Source organism: Dendrobates tinctorius, unplaced genomic scaffold, assembly GCF_039654945.1.
Source record: "Dendrobates tinctorius isolate UK_male_01 unplaced genomic scaffold, ASM3965494v1 ptg000031l, whole genome shotgun sequence".
Classification (NCBI taxonomy): Eukaryota; Metazoa; Chordata; class Amphibia; order Anura; family Dendrobatidae; genus Dendrobates; species Dendrobates tinctorius.
Genome location: NW_027361699.1, coordinates 21,584,323 through 21,606,802, shown reverse-complemented (window position 1 = coordinate 21,606,802; position 22,480 = coordinate 21,584,323). Strand labels below are relative to the sequence as shown.

The 22,480-nt window shown below is 43.3% G+C and overlaps 1 protein-coding gene across 3 annotated transcripts in view; it reads left to right on the top strand.

The window, feature by feature from the left end:
- The window catches only part of FXN (frataxin), a 99,770-nt gene extending 80,359 nt beyond the window's left edge, over positions 1-19,411 (top strand). For all 3 annotated transcript variants that reach the window (XM_073572248.1, XM_073572247.1, XM_073572249.1), the window contains 2 exons: positions 17,248-17,345; positions 19,063-19,411. In XM_073572248.1, coding sequence (XP_073428349.1) covers positions 17,248-17,345; positions 19,063-19,204 — 240 coding nt within the window. In that variant the 3' untranslated portion in view covers positions 19,205-19,411. The remainder of the gene's footprint in view (positions 1-17,247; positions 17,346-19,062) is intronic.
- The last annotated feature ends 3,069 nt before the right edge of the window (positions 19,412-22,480 follow it).

The following is a 22,480-nucleotide window of genomic DNA, read 5'->3' as shown; positions in this document are numbered from 1 at the left end:
AGCCGTGGGGCATACCACACCCTCTACAGCGAGCTACGTGCAAACCCGGAGAAATTTACTGATTATATCCGGATGTCCCACGAAAGTTTCATGGATTTGCTTGCTCGTGTCCAACAATCCATCCGGAGACAGGACACACAGCTCCGTCGTGCGATTCCTCCTGAGGAACGGCTACTGGTGACATTACGGTATGTTTTAAAAACAAAGGGGTGTGGTCTGATGTTTTTTTTTGTAAATTTAGTATTCAAAACCTTGGGTAATTAGTTTTCGTGAATGTACTAATATTTTTTTTTATAGTTTTTAAAAATAATATACATAAATATTAATTTTACTTCTTTGTCTGTTCACAGATTCCTGGCGACTGGAGAAACCCTATCCTCACTACACTTCCAGTACCGTATTGGAATCTCTACCTTGTCTGGAATTGTTGCTGACACCTGCCGGGCTCTCTGGAATGTTCTTTGCCCAGAATTTATGCCCCTGCCCACCGCTGAAAAGTGGATGGAAATTGCTGACAAATTCTGGACAGTATGCAATTTTCCCAACTGTTTGGGAGCTGTTGATGGGAAACACATACGGATCATCAAACCCCAAAGAACGGGATCTGAGTACTATAATTACAAAAAGTACTTTTCAATAGTACTCATTGCAATTGCGGATGCCGGATGTATGTTTGTAGCAGTGGACATTGGAGCATTTGGCCGTGGTAATGACTCGCAGGCTTTTAAAAACTCAGACATGGGCCGGAGGTTGTATGGCAACCAATTTAATTTCCCTATGCCACGGCCTCTTCCTCACACCGAAGCTCCGCCACTGCCCTTTGTAATGGTTGGCGATGAGGCTTTTCAAATGTGCGGAAACTTACTGAAACCCTACTCCAGCCGGGACTTGGACCACACCAAAAAAATTTTTAATTACAGGCTGACCAGGGCCAGAAGAACTGTCGAGTGTGCTTTTGGGATTCTTGTTTCCAGATGGCGAATTCTGGGCACGGCCATTAATCTTAAACTTGAAACAGTCGATGAGGTGGTGAAGGCCTGTGTGGTTCTACATAACTTTGTGATGGCTAAAGAGCACACGACCTTTGAACTGGACGATGATGCTCCTAACCCATTGCCTGAATTCACTCAGCACACTCTCAGGTCATCCGTTGAAGTTGGCCAAATGAGGGACAAATTTGCGGCCTACTTTATTTCTGATGTAGGACGGGTGCACTGGCAAGATGAAATGGTGTAATGTTGTTGTTTATGGTAATAAAAATCCTTATTTGATACCATTACTGAGTGCACTATATTTTTTAAACTCCAATTAATTAAAAAACTTCCCATGTATAACTGAATTTTGTTATGTTCACACACCTGGGCAGGTAAATACACATACGAGTTAAAATGCAGCATTGCTAGTCTGCGTGAAATATATTGGAATGAGCAAAGCTGCAGGCCATGAATCAGGAAACCATTTTTTTTCAAGAGAAAATTGTGCAACTAGTTTAAAACAAAGTATGTGATTTTCTCAAAACACAACCCTCAAAACCCAACCCCAATGAAAGTCCATGGGGAATACAAGTCAGCATTGAGTGGATGAATGTAATCTGCTCATGTAATCTGCTCCATTACAAGTTATTACACTAGGCCTTGGAATGACTATACTAGGCCGTGGTATTTCAAATATGAGTATAGTAGGCCTTGGGGCTAGTAGTATAGTAATATGTGAAATACCACGGCCTAGTATAGTCATACCAAGGCCTACTGTAATAACTCGATTTTTAACAACTAGCATCTTGTTTCACAAAAAACAAACTGGTGAAACTAGAAAGAAACTTATTTTTTAGACAAGTTTCAACAATTTGTTTTTCATGAAACCAGATTCTATTTGGTAAAACTAGAGTTATTACACTAGGCCTTGGAATGACTATACTAGGCCGTGGTATTTCAAATATGAGTATACTAGGCCTTGGGGCTAGTAGTATAGTAATATGTGAAATACCACGGCCTAATATAGTCATACCAAGGCCTACTGTAATAACTCGATTTTTAACAACTAGCATTTTTAACAACTAGCATCTTGTTTCACAAAAAACAAACTGGTGAAACTATAAAGAAACTTATTTTTTAGACAAGTTTCAACAGTTTGTTTTTCATGAAACCAGATTCTATTTGGTAAAACTAGAGTTATTACACTAGGCCTTGGAATGACTATACTAGGCCGTGGTATTTCAAATATGAGTATACTAGGCCTTGGGGCTAGTAGTATAGTAATAAGTGAAATACCACGGCCTAGTATAGTCATACCAAGGCCTACTGTAATAACTCGATTTTTAACAACTAGCATTTTTAACAACTAGCATCTTGTTTCACAAAAAACAAACTGGTGAAACTAGAAAGAAACTTATTTTTTAGACAAGTTTCAACAGTTTGTTTTTCATGAAACCAGATTCTATTTGGTAAAACTAGAGTTATTACACTAGGCCTTGGAATGACTATACTAGGCCGTGGTATTTCAAATATGAGTATACTAGGCCTTGGGGCTAGTAGTATAGTAATATGTGAAATACCACGGCCTAGTATAGTCATACCAAGGCCTACTGTAATAACTCGATTTTTAACAACTAGCATTTTTAACAACTAGCATCTTGTTTCACAAAAAACAAACTGGTGAAACTAGAAAGAAACTTATTTTTTAGACAAGTTTCAACAGTTTGTTTTTCATGACACCAGATTCTATTTGGTAAAACTAGAGTTATTACACTAGGCCTTGGAATGACTATACTAGTCCATGTTATTTCACATATGACTATACTAGCCCTTGGGTTGGTTTTTAACATGTATTTACCCATCAGTGTGTGTGAGCGGCGCAAACAACATTAATGAAACTTATTAATGGTAAACCACAAATGTAAATTTATTTTTTATCACAAAAAAAAAATTATTTTTTACGGCGTTTGGGGGCAGATGGTTTCAATTTGGGGGTGTGCAGGGAATATGCAACACTTGCAGTTGAAGACGGTGTTTGAGGGGAAGGGGCAACAAAACTTGTGGGGGTAGGTAGTCCAGTTAAGGGAATTAAACTTGGAACACTTGTAGGAGAGGAAATCTGTTCAGTTACATTAGTTGTAATGGCATGTCGCCGTAGGCTTGTGTGCCTGGACCGACTTTGGCCCAATGCCCGCCTTGATTGATTTCGCCTTGAAGTAGGGGCAAATATGGAATGTAGGTCCCCCGTCTGCTGGTATGGCTGCTGCTGCTGAGGTGGCGGCTGCTGCTGCAGAGGTGGCGGCTGCTGCAGAGGTGGCGGCTGCTGCTGAGGTGGCGGCTGCTGCTGAGGTGGCGGCTGCTGCTGAGGTGGCGGCTGCTGCTGAGGTGGCTGCTGCTGCTGCTGAGGTGGCTGCTGCTGCTGCTGAGGTGGCTGCTGCTGCTGCTGAGGTGGCTGCTGCTGCTGCTGAGGTGGCGGCTGCTGCTGAGGTGGCGGCTGCTGCTGAGGTGGCTGCTGCTGCTGAGTTGGCTGCTGCTGCTGAGGTGGCTGATGCTGCTCTTCGTTGTCAGTGCTCGTCCTTGCAGGAGGACTGGTGGCGGCAGTGATGGCCCAGGTTTGCAGAGTGGTGGTGGCAGGGCTACTACATGTTGTTGTAGCGGCAGGGCTGTTCCATGTTTGCCTAGTGGTGGCTGAGCTCCACGCATGCATGGGATTGGCGGTGGTGCTCCAGACAGGAGCAGCGCTTGCCATGGTGGTGTCGGTGAAGTGACCAGCTGCACTCAGACTTGTGGTGGTGTAACGGTGGGTGTCCTGGCTTTGAATAGGGGTGTCCGTGCAGTGGTATGCAGCACAAGTCGGTAGTGAGGTGAAGCGAGTCAATGGTGGCACAGGTGGAAAGGACACCACTGACTGCTGACCGTACCGATTATGCTGCATAGCCTGCAAGAAAGCATTGTTGCAGGCCTGCAGCACATTCAGCTGTTGATCAGGACTAAGGTGTTCCGCCATGCCCTTTTCAATCTTGCTAAAAAAATGGTGTGCTGGTCTGTTGAGGTCGGCCTCCAGACGGTCAAGGCGCTGTTCTACAGAATTGAAGCGGTGTTCAAAGTGGTTAAAACCACGTTCCATGAGTGCAAAACCGCTTTCAACTCTGTCGGACAGTGACTTGAGGCTGGAATTAAATGTCTCGCTCAAATGCATAAACTCGGGCAAGACATTCCTGTCCAAGGCCCTCTGCCGCTGGCGGGTAGTGCCCGCATAACCAGTGGCAGAGACCTGGGACAGGGGAACACCTGATGGCCCAGCTTCCTGGTCACCAGCTGTGTGTGTGGCTGACCTGCAAGGTGCTTCCTGGCTGTCGGATGGCTGGGACGGGTCAGAGGACGTCCGAGGAAGGACCGCTCCAGGGCCAGGTTGCAGGGTGCTGCTCCAGGTGCTGTGGAAGAAAGGAAAATCATTACTACCATGCCTTTACAAGAAGCATCAGCTGTGGATTAGAAAAACACAGATTAATAAAAATAAAAACCCAAAATGTATAATACTTACGATCTTGTGGCAAGGACCGGTCTTAGGAACTGCAACGCGTGATAGTGACGGTATCTAGTTCTGGTCCTTGACGCAGATCCACTGCGAACCTGGCCCTCAGCACGAACATCACTGTTGAAGCGGTCCTTGATTGAACGCCAACGTGTTCGGACTTTGTCCACTGTTGATAAAAAAAAACAGTGCCGTCAAGGACAACAGTCACTGCGGCACAATGTAGCAATACAATACTCAAAGCAGTCACTGTAGACCCCGATGACACTGTTGGGTATCCTGCTAGAATACGCCAAGCACGAAACCCAACAGTGCCGTCAATTGACAACAGTCACTGCGGCACAATGTAGCAATACAATACTCAAAGCAGTCACTGTAGACACCGATGACACTGTTGGGTTTCCTGCTAGAATACGCCTAGCACGAAACCCAACAGTGCCGTCAAGGACAACAGTCACTGCGGCACAATGTAGCAATACAATACTCAAAGCAGTCACTGTAGACCCCGATGACACTGTTGGGTTTCCTGCTAGAATACGCCTAGCACGAAACCCAACAGTGCCGTCAAGGACAACAGTCACTGCGGCACAATCTAGCAATACAATACTCAAAGCAGTCACTGTAGACCCCGATGAAACTGTTGGGTTTCATGCTAGAATACGCCTAGCACGAAACCCAACAGTGCCGTCAAGGACAACAGTCACTGCGGCACAATGTAGCAATACAATACTCAAAGCAGTCACTGTAGACCCCGATGACACTGTTGGGTTTCCTGCTAGAATACACCTAGCACGAAACCCAACAGTGCCGTCAAGGACAACAGTCACTGCGGCACAATGTAGCAATACAATACTCAAAGCAGTCACTGTAGACACCGATGACACTGTTGGGTTTCCTGCTAGAATACGCCTAGCACGAAACCCAACAGTGCCGTCAAGGACAACAGTCACTGCGGCACAATGTAGCAATACAATACTCAAAGCAGTCACTGTAGACCCCGATGACACTGTTGGGTTTCCTGCTAGAATACGCCTAGCACGAAACCCAACAGTGCCGTCAAGGACAACAGTCACTGCGGCACAATCTAGCAATACAATACTCAAAGCAGTCACTGTAGACCCCGATGAAACTGTTGGGTTTCATGCTAGAATACGCCTAGCACGAAACCCAACAGTGCCGTCAAGGACAACAGTCACTGCGGCACAATGTAGCAATACAATACTCAAAGCAGTCACTGTAGACCCCGATGAAACTGTTGGGTTTCCTGCTAGAATACGCCTAGCACGAAACCCAACAGTGCCGTCAAGGACAACAGTCACTGCGGCACAATACAGAGCAGGGAAATACTCACTAAACGCCTTTTTGGAGGATGCTGTGGCGCTGTCCCAGCCATCCATCAACGCTGCGGCCACCTCATTCCATAGCCGCCGGGTCACCACATTGTCCTTGTACAGCCGGTCACGGCTGTCCCACAACGGCGAACGCTCCTGGACCAGGCTGATGAGCTGCTCATTATCCAGGTAGACGTCTTCATCCCGTTGTGGAACCTAGACAAAACACATTCATTAGAATAATCAAATTTAAATTGAATAAAAAGTTACAAAAAAAGAAACAAAAAAATGAGTAAAAATAGAAGATAAAAAATAAAGAACATTACAAATCATTTGATACTTACATTCCGTATCACCACCGGGACTTGGCTTCGCTGCTCCTGCTCTTCGCCCTCACTAGTGCCGTCCGCAGATGATGATGACGATGTCTTAAGAAAGTTGAAAAAAACGTAAGAGATTTGGAGAAGCAGCAGATATACTTACCAGATGCACGAAAATAATCACCTCACGGTCTGCTTGCGCCAATTCCTGCCGCGATGGGGAATACTCTGATTCTGAAGACATACTGCATGTAAAAATAATAAAAATCATTAGTACATACATAATTTAAAAGGACAGGCATATAATGTAATATACTCACATTCTTCGCTGATATAATGGGTTCTTGGTTGACTGTCTGCTCTTCAATCTCTCAGTGTAGTAGTGGCAGAGTTTTGGCAGGCACCTCCTTTATATAGACTTTTTTTTTTGACTTTAGAAGATTCTAACTAGGATAAAAAGTGGACACCACCCAAAAAACGCAGCGCTAAAAAATCGCATACCTGCGCATGCCAGTGCGCACGTATGCGCATCCATAGGCTATAATGGCCATTTTTAGCGCAAAACGTGCGCATACGTGCGCATGCGCTTTTTTCCAGGGCCAAAAAATGCAACATGCAGCGTCTGGAAAATACCAACGCACACCCCAAAAAAACGCAGCGCATGAAAATCGCATACATGCGCTTACAAGCGCGCATGTATGCGCACCCATGTTAAATATAGGGGAAAAATCGCATGCGCACGTATGCGTTTTTTTCCAGCGCTAAAAAACGCAAATGTGAAACCAGCCTTAGCTAGCATTTCTGTTTTTGCCTCCTACGGTGACTCAATCATAACAGGCAAGTCTCAACCCTCGCCATTAGCCAACCCTGGGAGGTGTAGACCTCGTGGTGGAAAGGGTTGGAGGGTGGTGTACCCCTTGGTGAAGGGTGGGGGTGGGAGTGTGGTGACACAGGGGGACCCCTCTGTTGTCAATCCCAGAAAGAGTTCACCAAATTGTGACAAACGAATGTGTGGCAATAAACATTCAGGTCCAGACCTGTGTGTGAACGAGCATGTATGGGTGGCCACCAAAAAACATCCAGTGGAAGTGTGTTGCGGAGTCTTACCAGCTTGTTACCCCCAAACATACACAACTCGTTCCCCAGGTCGGCACTTCGGAGATGTGTGGTGCCTCCAGAACATACATTGCCAATACCAACGGTGCTCGTTTGTCATAAACCTTTAGTGCAGGTAGTTGCTGGGGTGAACTCTGGACCTGGGCGTCCCCGCTGTAGGGGGTTCCCTGATGAGGAGCAGTCTTGAGGGTCCTGAGGCCCCTCATTAAGGGGAGGGTACTGTCATGATCCATGCTGGATCATGACAGATAAAATGCACTAGTAACCTTTTTTTCCTTAAGCTGTGTGCTTAATGATAGTTTTGCCCCCGGTGGCCTTAGGGTCATTGCACTTGATGTTTTATTTGCTTTGCCTTTTGCCCCCGGTGGTCAGTGGGGTTATAGCAGCTTTTTGCCCCTGATCATTTGACCATCCCCTTTTCCTATAGTCTCTTGGTCTATGAGCAAATGTTGGTGATAGTGGTCATTTCCATCCATCCTTGGTGGAGAAAGGAGCAAGAGAGAGTTCCTTGCAGCACAGTCAGAGTCCTGGTGTGGAAGGAGTCAGAGGGGATTTCCTTGCAGCTCTGACAGAGCTTGGTGGCAGCTATTCAGGAGGAAAGCTGCATTCTGGGAGCAAGAGCAACAGAGCAAAGCTAAGTGGTGTTTCCCCTGTTCGTATTTTTCCCTGGTGTGGTGGGGGCAGTGCCTGCACCACCCAGTTCCCTAGCAAGGGATAGGTGTAGGATGTGCTAGGGTGACAGGTATCCTGATCGGCTCCCGGTGCGGAACCGGCATAGGGAACGTTAGGAGTGTTAGGGACACTGACTCAGGGGGGTGCAGGAGGTCACCACGTCCCCGTTCCCTATCGCAGGGCCCACCGTTGTAACTGTTTCCCTTCCCCTTGTCTTGTTGTTTTAGTTACCGGCCTGCGGGTCGTGTCACACAGGACAGTTACACGTGCCGTGTCTTGTTGTCTTAGTTACCGGCCTGCGGGTCGTGTCACACAGGACGGGTCCACGTGGCAACATTGTCTTTTCCTCCCTGAGGATTAGCGGCAGGAGCAGCTTGGAGGGCAGTTGTTTGTGGGAGAACCTGCGTTTGCTGGGCGGTGCTGGGAAGCTCCGGGACCCCTGGTGTTCACTTACGGCTGGGATCAGTCTCAACACCACGTCCGGTAGCCGGTGTGAGATGGACTGACCAGGAGAGCGGAGGTTGCTGACAGCCACGTGCAGTGCCCTTCTGGGCTGCGAGGACACGCTCCCCAACTACCATTTACCTTCACACCGTGGTTGTGCAAGGGTGGCACAACCCTGCAAGGTGAGCACCTTATCGATTTAGTTAGGAAAGCAACTTAATACAGGTCCACTCATTGTGCCTCTCTTTGCATTTTATTTTTCATGTTAATCCTTAATATATGGCATAATGTAGTTTAACCAGAGATATAGCCATGTAACAATCAATTGCAGTTTTGTTTAAAAATACTGCTATTTCTCTTGGTTTCTGTAAAAATGGGAACTGCCAAATGTTTGAAAAGTGCCTGAGTGCATATGAACTAGGTATAACATCTACCAGATTACCCTTATTGTGCTGAAGCGCAAAGAGTTAACCACAAAATGAAGTGCATGAAGTGTCTTTTTGTACCTGGATAGTGTGTCAGGACTGCTGCGTCTCACCCCAACACGCGTTTCGACGATTCTTCTTTCAGGAGCTTAAGGGTGGGCCGAAAAACAAATTAATTTTCTACCGAAATGCCTATCTATTTAATGACCTAATCTCTTTTCTTATATACTTTAATTTTAAAATTCCCTATCCTTCCCTAACTACTCTAACCACTTTTCTTTGTACAATTCCTTTTTGATGTCTCTTCGTTTGAGATTCCCAGTGCATACTCAATGTGTCATCAGGGGACAGAGGCTGAAATGAAGTGTCATCTGTGACCTTTGTTTCAGGCACTGGTCTAGTCCCTGCCCTGTGACTGTGCAATGACACTGCGCTCTTTCACCGGCTCAAATCAGTAGTAACCAGCTGGCAACAGAGCGCACTATCGGTGCATGTTACAAAACAAATACTCTGCTTGCAGAGACAATAGTTCTTGATTTAAATGTATGGAATTTCAACCAACACTCCATTGACAACTTCACACAACTGGGTACTGTTTTCAAGAAAGAGGAGTTGGTTAGATATGTCAGACGTGTACAAGATGACAATAAGTCTTTAAAAAGAAAATCCCAAAAAGGTGACTGCCTAGAGGTAGCTTCAATATTCAAAACACATCCAAATAACAGAAGAAGCTATGTGCCAAATAATAAAATTACAATATTTTATTGAGATACATATAAAAAGAGTAACACTTAAAAAACATGTACAAAATGGGGACAACAATGTGCAAAAAAACCACATCATTAAGGTAAGCTGAAAGCCATCAAAAAATCCCATAGCAGTGTATGGACAAAAAGTGAAAAATCTCACTATGAAAAAAGTACATTTGGCAGCAATCAAATCTCAGGACAACACAAAAAAGTGTCTATGTGTAGTAGAATCAATGTAAGTCCTAAATGGTACTAAGGGGCCAAGTATGAAAAGAGGCTCAAATAATTGCCTAAGCATCCAAAAGAAAATATGTGCGCTCGCACCCCATCTCCAGCACCGGCCGCAAGCCGCGGTCTTATCTGATGGCTGTGAGTTCATGGAGGTGGGTGGGCAGGCAGCGGTGGGATATGGCGCATGTAGTCAGGTGGGGGCGTGTCCTGGCGGGGTCCAGCAGTAGGGGGGGCGGCGTGGGTGTCCTGGCGGTTTCCTGCTGGTGGTACTGCGCAAGGGCCTGGTACCACCAGCGGGTGCCATATTGGAATACCCATCACTTGGGTATTCCAATATGGCAGTCGACATACTTCCGGTGCGGCGCGGTGGATTGTGGGATTTGAGGATGTCCGGACGGAAGTGGATGACAGACAATTTTAGGTAAGTATATAATAGATATTGCTTATACAGTTGTGGCCAAAAGTATTGACACCCCTGCAATTCTGTCAGATAATACTCAGTTTCTTCCTGAAAATGATTGCAAACACAAATTCTTTGGTATTATTATCTTCATTTAATTTGTCTTAAATGAAAAAACACAAAAAGAATTGTCCTAAAGCCAAATTGGATATAATTCCACACCAAACATAAAAAAGAGGGTGGACAAAAGTATTGGCACTGTTCGAAAAATCATGCGATGCTTCTCTAATTTGTGTAATTAACAGCACCTGTAACTTACCTGTGGCATCTAACAGGTGTTGGCAATAACTAAATCACACTTGCAGCTAGTTGACATGGATTAAAGTTGACTCAACCTCTGTCCTGTGTCCTTGTGTGTACCACATTGAGCATGGAGAAAAGAAAGAAGACCAAAGAACTGTTTGAGGACTTGAGAAACCAAATTGTGAGGAAGCATGAGCAATCTCAAGGCTACAAGTCCATCTCCAAAGACCTGAATGTTCCTGTGTCTGCGGTGCGCAGTGTCATCAAGAAGTTTAAAGCCCATGGCACTGTGGCTAACCTCCCTAGATGTAGACGGAAAAGAAAAATTGACAAGAGATTTCAATGCAAGAATGTGCAGATGTTGGATAAAGAACCTCGACTAACATCCAAACAAGTTCAAGCTGCCCTGCAGTCCGAGGGTACAACAGTGTCAACCCGTACTATCCGTCGGCGTCTGAATGAAAAGGGACTGTATGGTAGGAGACCCAGGAAGACCCCACTTCTTACCCCGAGTCATAAAAAAGCCAGGCTGGAGTTTGCCAAAACTTACCTGGAAAAGCCTAAAACGTTTTGGAAGAATGTTCTCTGGTCAGATGAGACAAAAGTAGAGCTTTTTGGGCAAAGGCATCAACATAGAGTTTACAGGAGAAAAAAAGAGGCATTCAAAGAAAAGAACACGGTCCCTACAGTCAAACATAGCGGCGGTTCCCTGATGTTTTGGGATTGCTTTGCTGCCTCTGGCACTGGACTGCTTGACCATGTGCATGGCATTATGAAGTCTGAAGACTACCAACAAATTTTGCAGCATAATGTAGAGCCCAGTGTGAGAAAGCTGGGTCTCCCTCAGAGGTCATGGGTCTTCCAGCAGGACAATGACCCAAAACACACTTCAAAAAGCACTAGAAAATGGTTTGAGAGAAAGCACTGGAGACTTCTAAGGTGGCCAGCAATGAGTCCAGACCTGAATCGCATAGAACACCTGTGGAGAGATCTAAAAATGGCAGTTTAGAGAAGGCACCCTTCAAATATCAGGGACCTGGAGCAGTTTGCCAAAGAAGAATGGTCTAAAATTCCAGCAGAGCATTGTAAGAAACTCATTAATTGTTACCGGAAGCGGTTGGTCGCAGTTATTTTGGCTAAAGGTTATGCAAGCAAGTATTAGGCTGAGGGTGCCAATACTTTTGTCTGGCCCATTTTTGGAGTTTTGTGTGAAATGATCAATGTTTTTGCTTCATTCTCTTTTGTGTTTTTTCATTTAAGACAAATTAAATGAAGAAAATAATACCAAAGAATTTGTGTCTGCAATCATTTTCAGGAAGACACTGAGTATCTGACAGAATTGCAGGGGTGTCAATACTTTTGGCCTCAACTGTGCATGGCTTAAGAGTCCAATGGATGGTGTCTCTTAATGATTGGCAGATTTATGTGTATGAGTGTGTCTACTTTATGCAGCACCCTTAGGACATTGATAAGGGGATTATTCCGTAGTGGACAACTCCTTTATTCTGGTGGTACGAAATTTATATAGATTTGTTTTTATTCATTTTGTGTAATAAAAATGTTGTTCTGACTATAGATAAGCAGTTTTGATTCGTGATGCACTGGTCGAGCATCCTTTCCTCCGTGACAGCCGGTATTGACATAAATCTGAGCTTGGTTAATGCTCCTAGGGTGGCGAGTGCAGAAACGAAAACTACATTCCATAAAGAAGACTGGAGCCCGGACAAGGGCAGCATGAATCTGTTAAGTGTTTTTAACAACTGAGCTGTTCAGGGCTTATTTTTTTGTGAAACTGAAATTTTATTTTTACCATATTATCTCAAATACAACTTCATTAATTTTTTTTTTTATGCCAACTAATCAATAGAATTAACCATCTTGGTTTGTTTTTTTCTACATGTCGGTGCGATTACAGCTATTTCGTATTCATAAAAGTTTTCAGTTTTGTACGTTGTAGGACTTTTGTAGAGAAAAAAATCATTAAAGGGTTTTTTTTACCGGGCTTTATTTTGTCATTTTGGTGTATTCGGTAACTTTTCTATTTTTTTTGGGGGGGGGGGTGAAGCGAGATAAAGAATGTAAGTGTTTTTATTGTACAAGTTGTTTCAGATGAGTTTTTTTTTTTTTTCTTGTCCAATAAACCAATTCTCATTAAAACTGAAATTTAAATTTCTATTTTTTTTTTAACAAAGTTTGAGGCCCACAAGAGGATTTTAACATTCATCTTATGTATTGCAGTGTATTATTCCTACCCAACAGTGTCCTCTCGGTTGAATAACCTTCCATAAACGGCACTCAAACTACATTGTTAGGCCTTCAATTGCCATAGCAACCCAGAGATGACAATTAGGTAGTATGGTCAATGGTATCTATTGGCTGTGGTGTCTGTGTAGTTAAATAGGGTTGCAGCAGAGCTCTGCTGTATACTTACAGATATAGCGTGTTCCACACAGTAAACAGTGGGGATAAAAAAAAAAAAAACCTGGCTTCAGTGGGAAGGGGTTAAAGTAGGAAGACATTTGGGTTCTGTAATGTAGGATAAAGAATGATACTACTGTTTCTGGACAGGAACACTGCATTCAGACTGGAGCATCCCTCACATCTTTAGTCACAAGATAGAAGCTCAGCATTAAATCAAATGGTTACTATCCACGGCCAAACGTGTTGTGAACAGAGAACCATTGTATTAGTAATCAAAGCTCGGACTTCATTCTTCGTTCCATTAAGTACCCTACTTAATGGTTACTTATTTCATAGAGTCACTAATTTAGTGTCATGCATGCACTTTTTTGGGGGGTTTAACGTAAAATTAATGAGTCAATTTTAACGTTGGCCATTTATTTATTTATTTTTTTTTTTTTTTATTGCGTAGATTATGTACACTATCACGATTGTCAGGTTCCATATTCAGTAGAAAATTCGGTTAAATTGATCTTCTGATGTATCCGACACATGTGAGAAGATCCCTTTCGGGAAGTCTGTGATTCGGACACAACTAATTTCTAGGCCGTCTATCGAAACATTTTGTTCTGAAAGCCTTGTGTTTCAATGTAATAACTTTACGAAAGGTGACCTTTTGTATTTGTAAGATGGAACAGGTTGGGGGTTTGGCCCCTAAAAGAGGTTCTCCAGAATTAATAAATAACAAATTAAATTACTGAATACCTAATCACTCATTGGTTTCATCTTGTTAGATCGACAGAAACTTGTCGTAGCATTTCATGACATGTGCCTGATTGTGTGCAGTAGGAAGCTCCTTCCTCACCTCCCCCTTCATGTGTGCTTTCTTGGGATGTTCTTATCTAATCCTGGAGTTAACTGTAATAATGTGCCAGAAAAAATATATACATATACACTCAAGTACCATTAGGATATTGGCAAGTCTGATGGTAATCAGTGTCCAGCATGGACAGAACGACAGTGATGTCATTGTGCCACCAGTGGCAGGGCTCTGATGTCCTGTGCTTGCCTCTGTCATCCTATAGGCCACATGCCTAAAGAGACTTAAGACCTAAAGAACAGTGAGTGGTAGGGTAGGGAGACCATGGCTTCTTGTTCTACCCTTAAATGTATTGGCAGACCATACTCATCGATACCTTCAAAACTGGCGGTTGATCCATGTGTTCCCCACCATATGAGTGGGCCCTAGACTGCTACTCTGAATACATAGTTATGTCACATCCCTTTACTGTAGTTTTGCATGTCCCACATCACATGCCTTCTCTCTCCTGTTTTCCTGGTCTTTGCAAGGATCATGTATCACATGTTGGGCAATAGCACAGTACATTTCAGTTTAGTAGAAAAGTTATTTCTCTATCGTTTCCTTGGGGGACACAGGATACCATGGATGTATGCTGCTGCCACTAGGAGACTGGCACTGTGCAAAAAAAGTTAGCTCCTCCCCAACAGTATATACCCACCAACTGGCATGAAGCTAATACTGTATTTTTCGGACCATAAGACGCACCTAGGTTTTAGAGGAGGAAATTGGGGGGAAAAATTGAAGCAAAAAATGTGGTCAATTCTGTAGTTAATATCCCTTATCATGGCATATACACACGTGGTCAAATTGTTGGTACCCCTCGTTAATTAGCATCACAGGTGTCTACAATATTGGAATCAGTGAGTGGGCCTGTATATAGGGTGACATGGTGTGTATCACACTCAACGTGGACAAGAGTAAGCGAAGGAAAGAGTTGTCTCAGGAGATTAGAAAGAAAATTATAGACAAACATGTTAAAGATAAAAGTTATAAGACCATCTCCAAGAACCTTGATGTTCCTGTGACTACAGTTGCACATATTATTCAGAAATTTAAGCTCCATGGGACTGTAGCCAACCTCCCTGGACGTGGCTGCATGAGGAAAATTGATGACAAATCAAAGAGGTGGATAGTATGAATGGTAACAAAAGAGCCCATAAAAACTTCTAAACAGATTAAAGGTGAACTTCAAACTCAAGGAACATCAGAGTCCGATCGCACCAGCCATCGTTGTATGAGCCAATTAATTTTTGCCAGAGCTGTATACAATCGAGACCACTGAACAGTTTTATAAAAATCAGCTTCTTTACATGTCTGTCAGCCATTCCATTCCAGTGTCCGTTGAATTCCAACCAGAGTACACCTCATTCTACTTAATGTGCTTCTTAAGTGATCACCTGAACCAAATCTTATTTAACGAAGGAAAGTATAAAAAACGTTGCTGTGGTGTTCGCAATACTCTTGTAGTAGGACAAGCTGAATGCCAAAACAACTGCTAGTAATATCCCAGAAGTAATAGGAATGAAAAAATAACTTTTAACCATGCCAAAGGAGTTGAAAAGTCTTGAGTGAGGAAAAGAAGGGCTCAATTCTGGCTTTACTAGCAGAGGGATACAGTGAGTGTCATGTTGCCTGTAAAATTTCTAACATGGCAGTCCATTACAACAAGGTCAAGCAGCAGACATTGGGGACAACAAAGCTACAGACCGGCAGAGGGCGAAAACGACTCTCCACTGACCGGGATGACAGTCCTCTTATTCGAGTGTCACTCAGCAATCGCAGGATGACATCAAGTGACCTACAAAAGGAATGGCTGATAGCCGCTACTGCGCAGACGCGGCCAGACTGATTTTTTTTTTTTTTTTTTTAATGAATTTGTCTACCTTCAAATAAAAGTATGAAATACACATTATAGATGTGAACTTGCTGCAGCGCAGGCGCCGCAGTTGTTGATTTTTATTTTTTTTTTTTCCCAATCTAGATATCGTATTCATTATGTAGACTAAGGGGCAAGTCACTGAGAGATCAGTGACCTGTTAGAAGCCATGCAGATGAATACCTAAGCAGAGCACCACATGAAGTCTCCCCCCTCCCCCCCAACAGACCCGCTCAGAAGCACGAGCATTTAATTAACTCAAAACTGAAAATAAAGATTGAACAACAACCACAAGATGGATTTCAACAACAAAGGTATCCTTTTAATCAGTATAATATAATGGTGCCAACCTAACTCTGTAAGTTACTCAGCACCATCCTGCTGACATGTTCCCTTTAAAAAAAAAGTCAGGAATGTTACCAAAAGGGTCCCCTCACACCTATGCCTCTGCAGATGCGAACCTCAGTGGAAAGATCCTGCAAGCCGCAGTAGGCAAGCTCTGACTTGCGGGAACTACTTTTTTAGCCACTCTTGGTATTGCTTTTGGACGTCCCATGGTTTCCTGTGTCCACCAATGAAGCGATTAGAGCAATGAAGATTTTGAGTGTTTACCATAAAATCTTTCTCAGAGCCTTCATTGGGGGACAAAGCACCCGCCCTTGTTTGTTTGTTCTTGTTATGTTATGATTGTTATATTGTTGTTGCTTCCCCTACTGCTTTCTCACTAACTGACTAACTTGGTGCCAGTCAGTGGGGTGTATACTGCTGGGGAGGAGCTAACTTTTTTTTGCATTGTGTCAGCCTCCTACAGGCAGCAGTATACACCCATGGTTTTCTGTGTCCCCCAATGAAGGATCCGAGAAACAGATTTTATGATAGGTACCCAAAATCTTCATTTTGTGCATGGACAAAGTGTGTAATTACAGTACTACTTCATACTTTTCAACAGCCTGATATGTAGACAGCTGTAAGTAGAGGCATTTAGAGGGGAGAGGAATCATGGGATCTGTAGTTCTGAATATGGTAATCCCACTAAGTAGCAGCAGTATAAAACCAAAACTACATCACAGAGCTAGGCAAGATAATAACAACTTTTTTTCTTTTAGGAAAGCAGACCATACAAACCCCACCAACTCCCTCTCCACCACAAAGAAAATTCCCCACATTCAAAACTGTGCTTCACTACAGTAAGGAAGGTTCGGCATTAAACAGATAAAAGGGGTGTTGTAATGCATGCAGGAAAGACAGCCTTAATCAAATTTTAAATCTGTAGGAAAACCGCACCTACTCCCCCACCCTCCCCAAACCCCTCTTTTCTGTTTATTCCAAAATACATAAAAAGTTAGTACGCTCTAAAGAGTTATTACAGGTATACTGCATTACATCTTCCTTTCCCCTGAGTGGAAAATCAAAATATTCAAGTACTGAAAAATATTTACTTTTGCTCTACATTGGCATCATTAGGTGAGCATGCAGACCACACCTTTAATATTGTGGTTTGTCATCAGCTGTTGATTGTTTGCTATCTAAGTCAAAGGGATGTCCCTGTATTAATAATATGTGCCATTGGATTTCTAATTCAAGATTTTCATTTTGCTTCCATTTCCAGAATGGGGTTCTTACAGTTAAAGTGGGAAAGAACATTGGAACATATGTAATCAATAAGCAGACCCCAAACAGACAGATCTGGCTGTCCTCTCCCACCAGGCAAGTACGGCTGCAGACTGATAACCAACTATGTTAAAGATGCTATTGTTTTGATCATTGTATTACTTTTCATGATTTCTCTTTATTGTACTGTCCAGATGAAAGTTTTCATCTTCTGTTCTTTAACTGCTTCTGCTATACATTCAACAGGGGGGTGGGGGAGGCAAAGGGTTTTTTTGGCATGACAATTATCAGACTGCAGCCCAATGGGTATCATTGGAGTTTGCACAGATTTGGATACATGGCACTCACAAAACGGAGCATTATAATGTGTGGTTCCATCTCCTAGCATAATGTAACAAAGAGAACTTGGCATTCAGTTGTAAATGCTGAATAAAGTGTTATTTTTTTGCAATACAAGATGATGCTTATTAGACATTGTGGTTTGACGAATACTTTCCTCCGACATACAGATTGCATATAAAAGAAAGGAGAGAAAAAGGAGATATCCCCTTTCCCTTATATCTGCACGTATAAAGGAAGTGGGGGAGCGCCCCACTTTCTTGAACATACAGTACAGACCAAAAGTTTGGACACACCTCATTCAAAGAGTTTTCTTTATTTTCATGACTATGAAAATTGTAGATTCACTCTGAAGGCATCAAAACAATGAATTAACACATGTGGAATTATATAATTAACATGTGGTGCTACGCCAGATGACCTGGCCTCCACAGTCACCAGACCTGAACCCAATCGAGATGGTTTGGGGTGAGCTGGACCGCAGAGTGAAGGCAAAAGGGCCAACAAGTGCTAAGCATCTCTGAGAACTCATTCAAGACTGTTGGAAGATCATTTCCGGTGACTACCTCTTGAAGCTCATCAAGAGAATGCCAAGAGTGTGCAAAGTAGTAATCAAAGCAAAAGGTGGCTACTTTGAAGAACCTAGAATATAAGACATTTTCAGTTGTTTCACACTTTTTTGTTAATTATATAATTCCACATGTGTTAATTCATAGTTTTGATGCCTTCAGAGTGAATCTACAATTTTCATAGTCATGAAAATAAAGAAAACTCTTTGAATGAGAAGGTGTGTCCAAACTTTTGGTCTGTACTGTATGTATTGTTTGGCAAATATATCATACACTTTATTCAGCATTTGCAATCGTCTGCCAAGTTCTCTTCGTTATACTATTGGAGCCTATACTCATTATAATTGTTTGATCCTATACATGCTATCTTGAGTGCAGCTTATTTCTGTCACCCTCTTTTCTCCTATTTGGCTCAGCAATTTCTTTTTTTTCCTTATGTAGAGTTTTAGGCTGTGTTCACACACGCAAGTCTTGTTGCCTTTTTTTTGTCATTCTTACAAAAAGATTAGTCAAAAATCTAAATTGTATTCTAACCTTAATGGAGATCAGGTCCACAGCTCCTACATATAGCTAGGATGTGGTTGAAACCTGTGCTGGGCATACTAATATGGCAACCAGGTCACACTGTCAAGACCTTGATCATTACAATGTACTGACAGCATATTGAACTTCACACCATGTCAATGTCTGTGACCACAACCGTAGGTGTCTAGGTTTTGTAATCACTGAAGCAGGAGGTGATGTCATTTGATGGACATATGCATAGAAGATATTATTTGCAGTAGAAGAGGGTAGTAGACAGAAAAATGAATGGTGTACTGTCTTGTAGTTGTTGTTTTATCATTCTATTCTTCCAATACTTTTGAACACCTCTTTGATATTAGAATATTTTTCTTTTTAAACAGTGGACCTAAAAGATATGACTGGAGTGGAAAAAGTTGGGTGTATTCACATGATGGCGTATCTCTTCATCAGCTCCTGGAGCAAGAACTTTCCATAGCACTAAATGCTACATTAGATCTATCTCTCTTGTTGTATTCATCATGATGGAGAGTTTAGAAAGAACATTCTTTGTACCATGGAATGAACACCTCTCATAAATTACTGCTATTTATTTATCATATTTTTATGTAACTTTGATCATAAAATCTTCAGACGCTGTAGTGTGGTCTATACATCCTTTGTTTAATTTCCATTTTTACTGCTGACTCCCTTTTGTGCTGCAATAAAATGTTTTTTCAAAGTCTTAAAGAATTTTTGTAAGAACAGTGTTATTTTAAGCATAACCACAGGAAGAACAAAACAAAAGCAAATAATGAAATCTCAGACAATGCCACCAATGTGTGTTCAGTAGTGGTCTCACAACTAGGATGTTCACCAAGGGGCCATGGGACTCATTCAGCAAAACACTGAACCACTCTCATTCATTGTCAATTTCTGATATTACAGTAAGTTCCAAGTCAAATGCAATGTCTCTGGAAAAGGAAGCACATCTTTTTAAAAAACCTAGATAATTTGGTATCTATTTTATGGTACACTTCATAGTGTTGCAGATGTTTGAGATAAGGCATATAATGGTGCCGACAGAGTAAACTTGTGCTCTGAAGTGCATCATTTTCGCTGTAGTATGTCTACTGGGGGTGGAAACTCAGACATAATAATGTGGGTGTTTGCCTCCATTAGGCATATATGATCGAAAATTATGGCTGGCAGAGCGCATGTTCTCTTTGCCGGCACCATTATAGTCTATGGCACCATCAACACATATGTCCAAATTCATTTTTTTTGGGGGGGGGGGGGTTCGGATGTAAGTGAATGAAAGGGTGCCTAAACGCAACATGGTGTTATTCCCATTAAATTTCGGGAGGTTATTCAACATTGTCCCCAAAGAAATGCTAGATCTAGGACCCTCCCCAGGCACTTGGTCTGCCATGTCCATATGTGTGGACTGCATCCTGCCGACTACGCCAAGTGTGAGCAGGTAGCGGGATGCAGTAATGGACTAGAGGCAGACCAAGGGTTAACAAAGGGTTTAATTTACAGGAGGTTACTCCTCGCAGGGAGATATTTTAAATGAGGGGGAGTGTTCTTCCCTAATACAAAGAATACTTCCAAGGGGGTTTTAACTAATAGGGGAAGATAATATAATATACACTTATCATTTTGGACTCCAGTCACAGAAGTGCCCCTCTCTTTAACTGGGGTTATTTGGAATGAGCCACAACGAGGATCTGTTACAGTCCTGTGGAAAATGGGGGGAAGCTTTTCTGGCATTGAGAATGTCCTCTTGTGGTTCTGACGGTGATGATGGCGTCTTCTTTCGATCCTGATGATGGCGATGATTGCCCGGGGTTCTAGCACGTGCACTGGCCCCAATGGATGCAGGGAAGACAGGAGGATAGACTCTTCCCTCAGCAGTGGGAATCCTTGTACTACTGGGGCGGGGACACGGTCCCGACACCGTTCACAATGGCCTGTTCGGTCTGCTGTGTTGTCCCGTTGAGCATCGGTATCCCTTACACAGACCTTGCATTCCCTGGTCAGTACTGTCGGCTGGGGCAGTTGTGTCAGCGTCGTCGGCTGAGTTTGCAGTCTCGTTAAGCTCCGCCCCCTCGCCTCACAGATGAATTTGCCTCACAGGACTGACGCTCGCTCCGTGTTTCCAACCCCAGTAGTTTGAATTTCTGCCTGCGCATTTTCTGCCTGCTTAGCCATGCCCCCTTTTCTGGAGCACAGGGAACATCCAGTTACTCGAAGCGCTCCCCCCTGTAACTTAGGTGACAGATACGACGGTTTTGGACCCGTTACAGATGAGACAAGCCTAGCTTGCTTCTCCTTACAAAGGCACCCTCACACTCTAGATAACTGTAAGCCGAGCAATGGTTTGGCCAATATTTTAGCCAGTAGCTTTCTCCCAACTTTCCTATACACATTCCCTGTGATCTCTATGAGAGTGTCACTGTCTGCCATCTTTGGTGATGGTTTTGTCCTTTGATTGCCAATCCTTTTGTTCTGTAAGAACAGAAATGCCACATTTATAATCTGTTTGGAGAGAGTCAGGGACTCCCCTTCCTACAGTAGACATTCTGCCATAGCAGACAATATCAGCGGGATCAGATAACGTTAAAGAAGGTGTCCACTACTTGGACAGCTCCTTGTCATACCCCATGCTTGGCCCCGATAAGATAAAAAAGCCTATACTCTCCTGCTCAGATGCTGTTCCCACGGTGTCGGCACTCGCCTCTCCCTGAGGCTCCCATGCAATTTTTGAGAGACATGAGCCTATACTTCAAGTGTCGGCGCCGTTCCTGCGGTGTCGGCACTCGCGGTCCAGAGGAACCCATATTGTAAATGTGACACGTGACCTCAGCACCCAATCAACGCTGGCATCACTCTCCCCACCTGTCAAATTGTAGAGGTAGTCAGATATCATTCACAGCTCTGACTTCCTATTCATGTTCAATTTAACAAAAGGCGGAGACGGTGTCGCCAGCACTGATTGGGTGCCGAGGTCACATATCACAACTACCACACTGGAGCCCCTGGACCGCAAGCGCCGTCACTGCAGGAATGACGCCGCCACTGGAAGTAAGTGTAAGCTTTTTTTAATTATTTTATCAGGGCCAAGTGTGGTGTATGAGAAGGGGTTGTCCTAGTAGTGACAATTTTAAGTCAACTGTGTACAATACCATCCGTGTGCTGTCCATCAATGTCATGGACCCATTCATTGATGGGTATGAATTTTGTCCCCAAATAGTGCTAAACGCTGACATGGCTCCCCTGTTTTTTGTTTTTTTTTAGTTGGTAAGCAATAATTTTAAAAAAAGCGCATGTAAAACATGATTGTTGTCATTGTCTATTTACAGGGATTCTCCATGTATATAAAATTTAAATAAAATGACTTTCACATACACACTTCCCAGCATGTGACGTGGGTGCTCCTGCAAAGGTTAATTTATCTCTTCTCATTCAATCCAGCACTCAACCTCTGTTACAGGATTTAAAGTGAGCATAAATCACACTCCCTGGATACACAACACTGTCACAATTCCATGAAACACACGGGGGTGATGAGTCCACGAAATATGTTACTACTAAACAATCAAAAAAGGCCATACACTGAAAGGCTATGGATTCATTAGAGCAGTGTTCCCCAACTCCAGTCCTCAAGGCCCACCAACAGATCATGTTTTCTGGATTTCCTTAGGGTACCGTTACACCTAGCGACTCACCAGCGATCCCGACCAGCGATATGACGCTGTCAGGATCGCTGGTGAATCGCTGGGTGGTCGCTAGTGAGCTGCCACACAGGCAGATCTCACC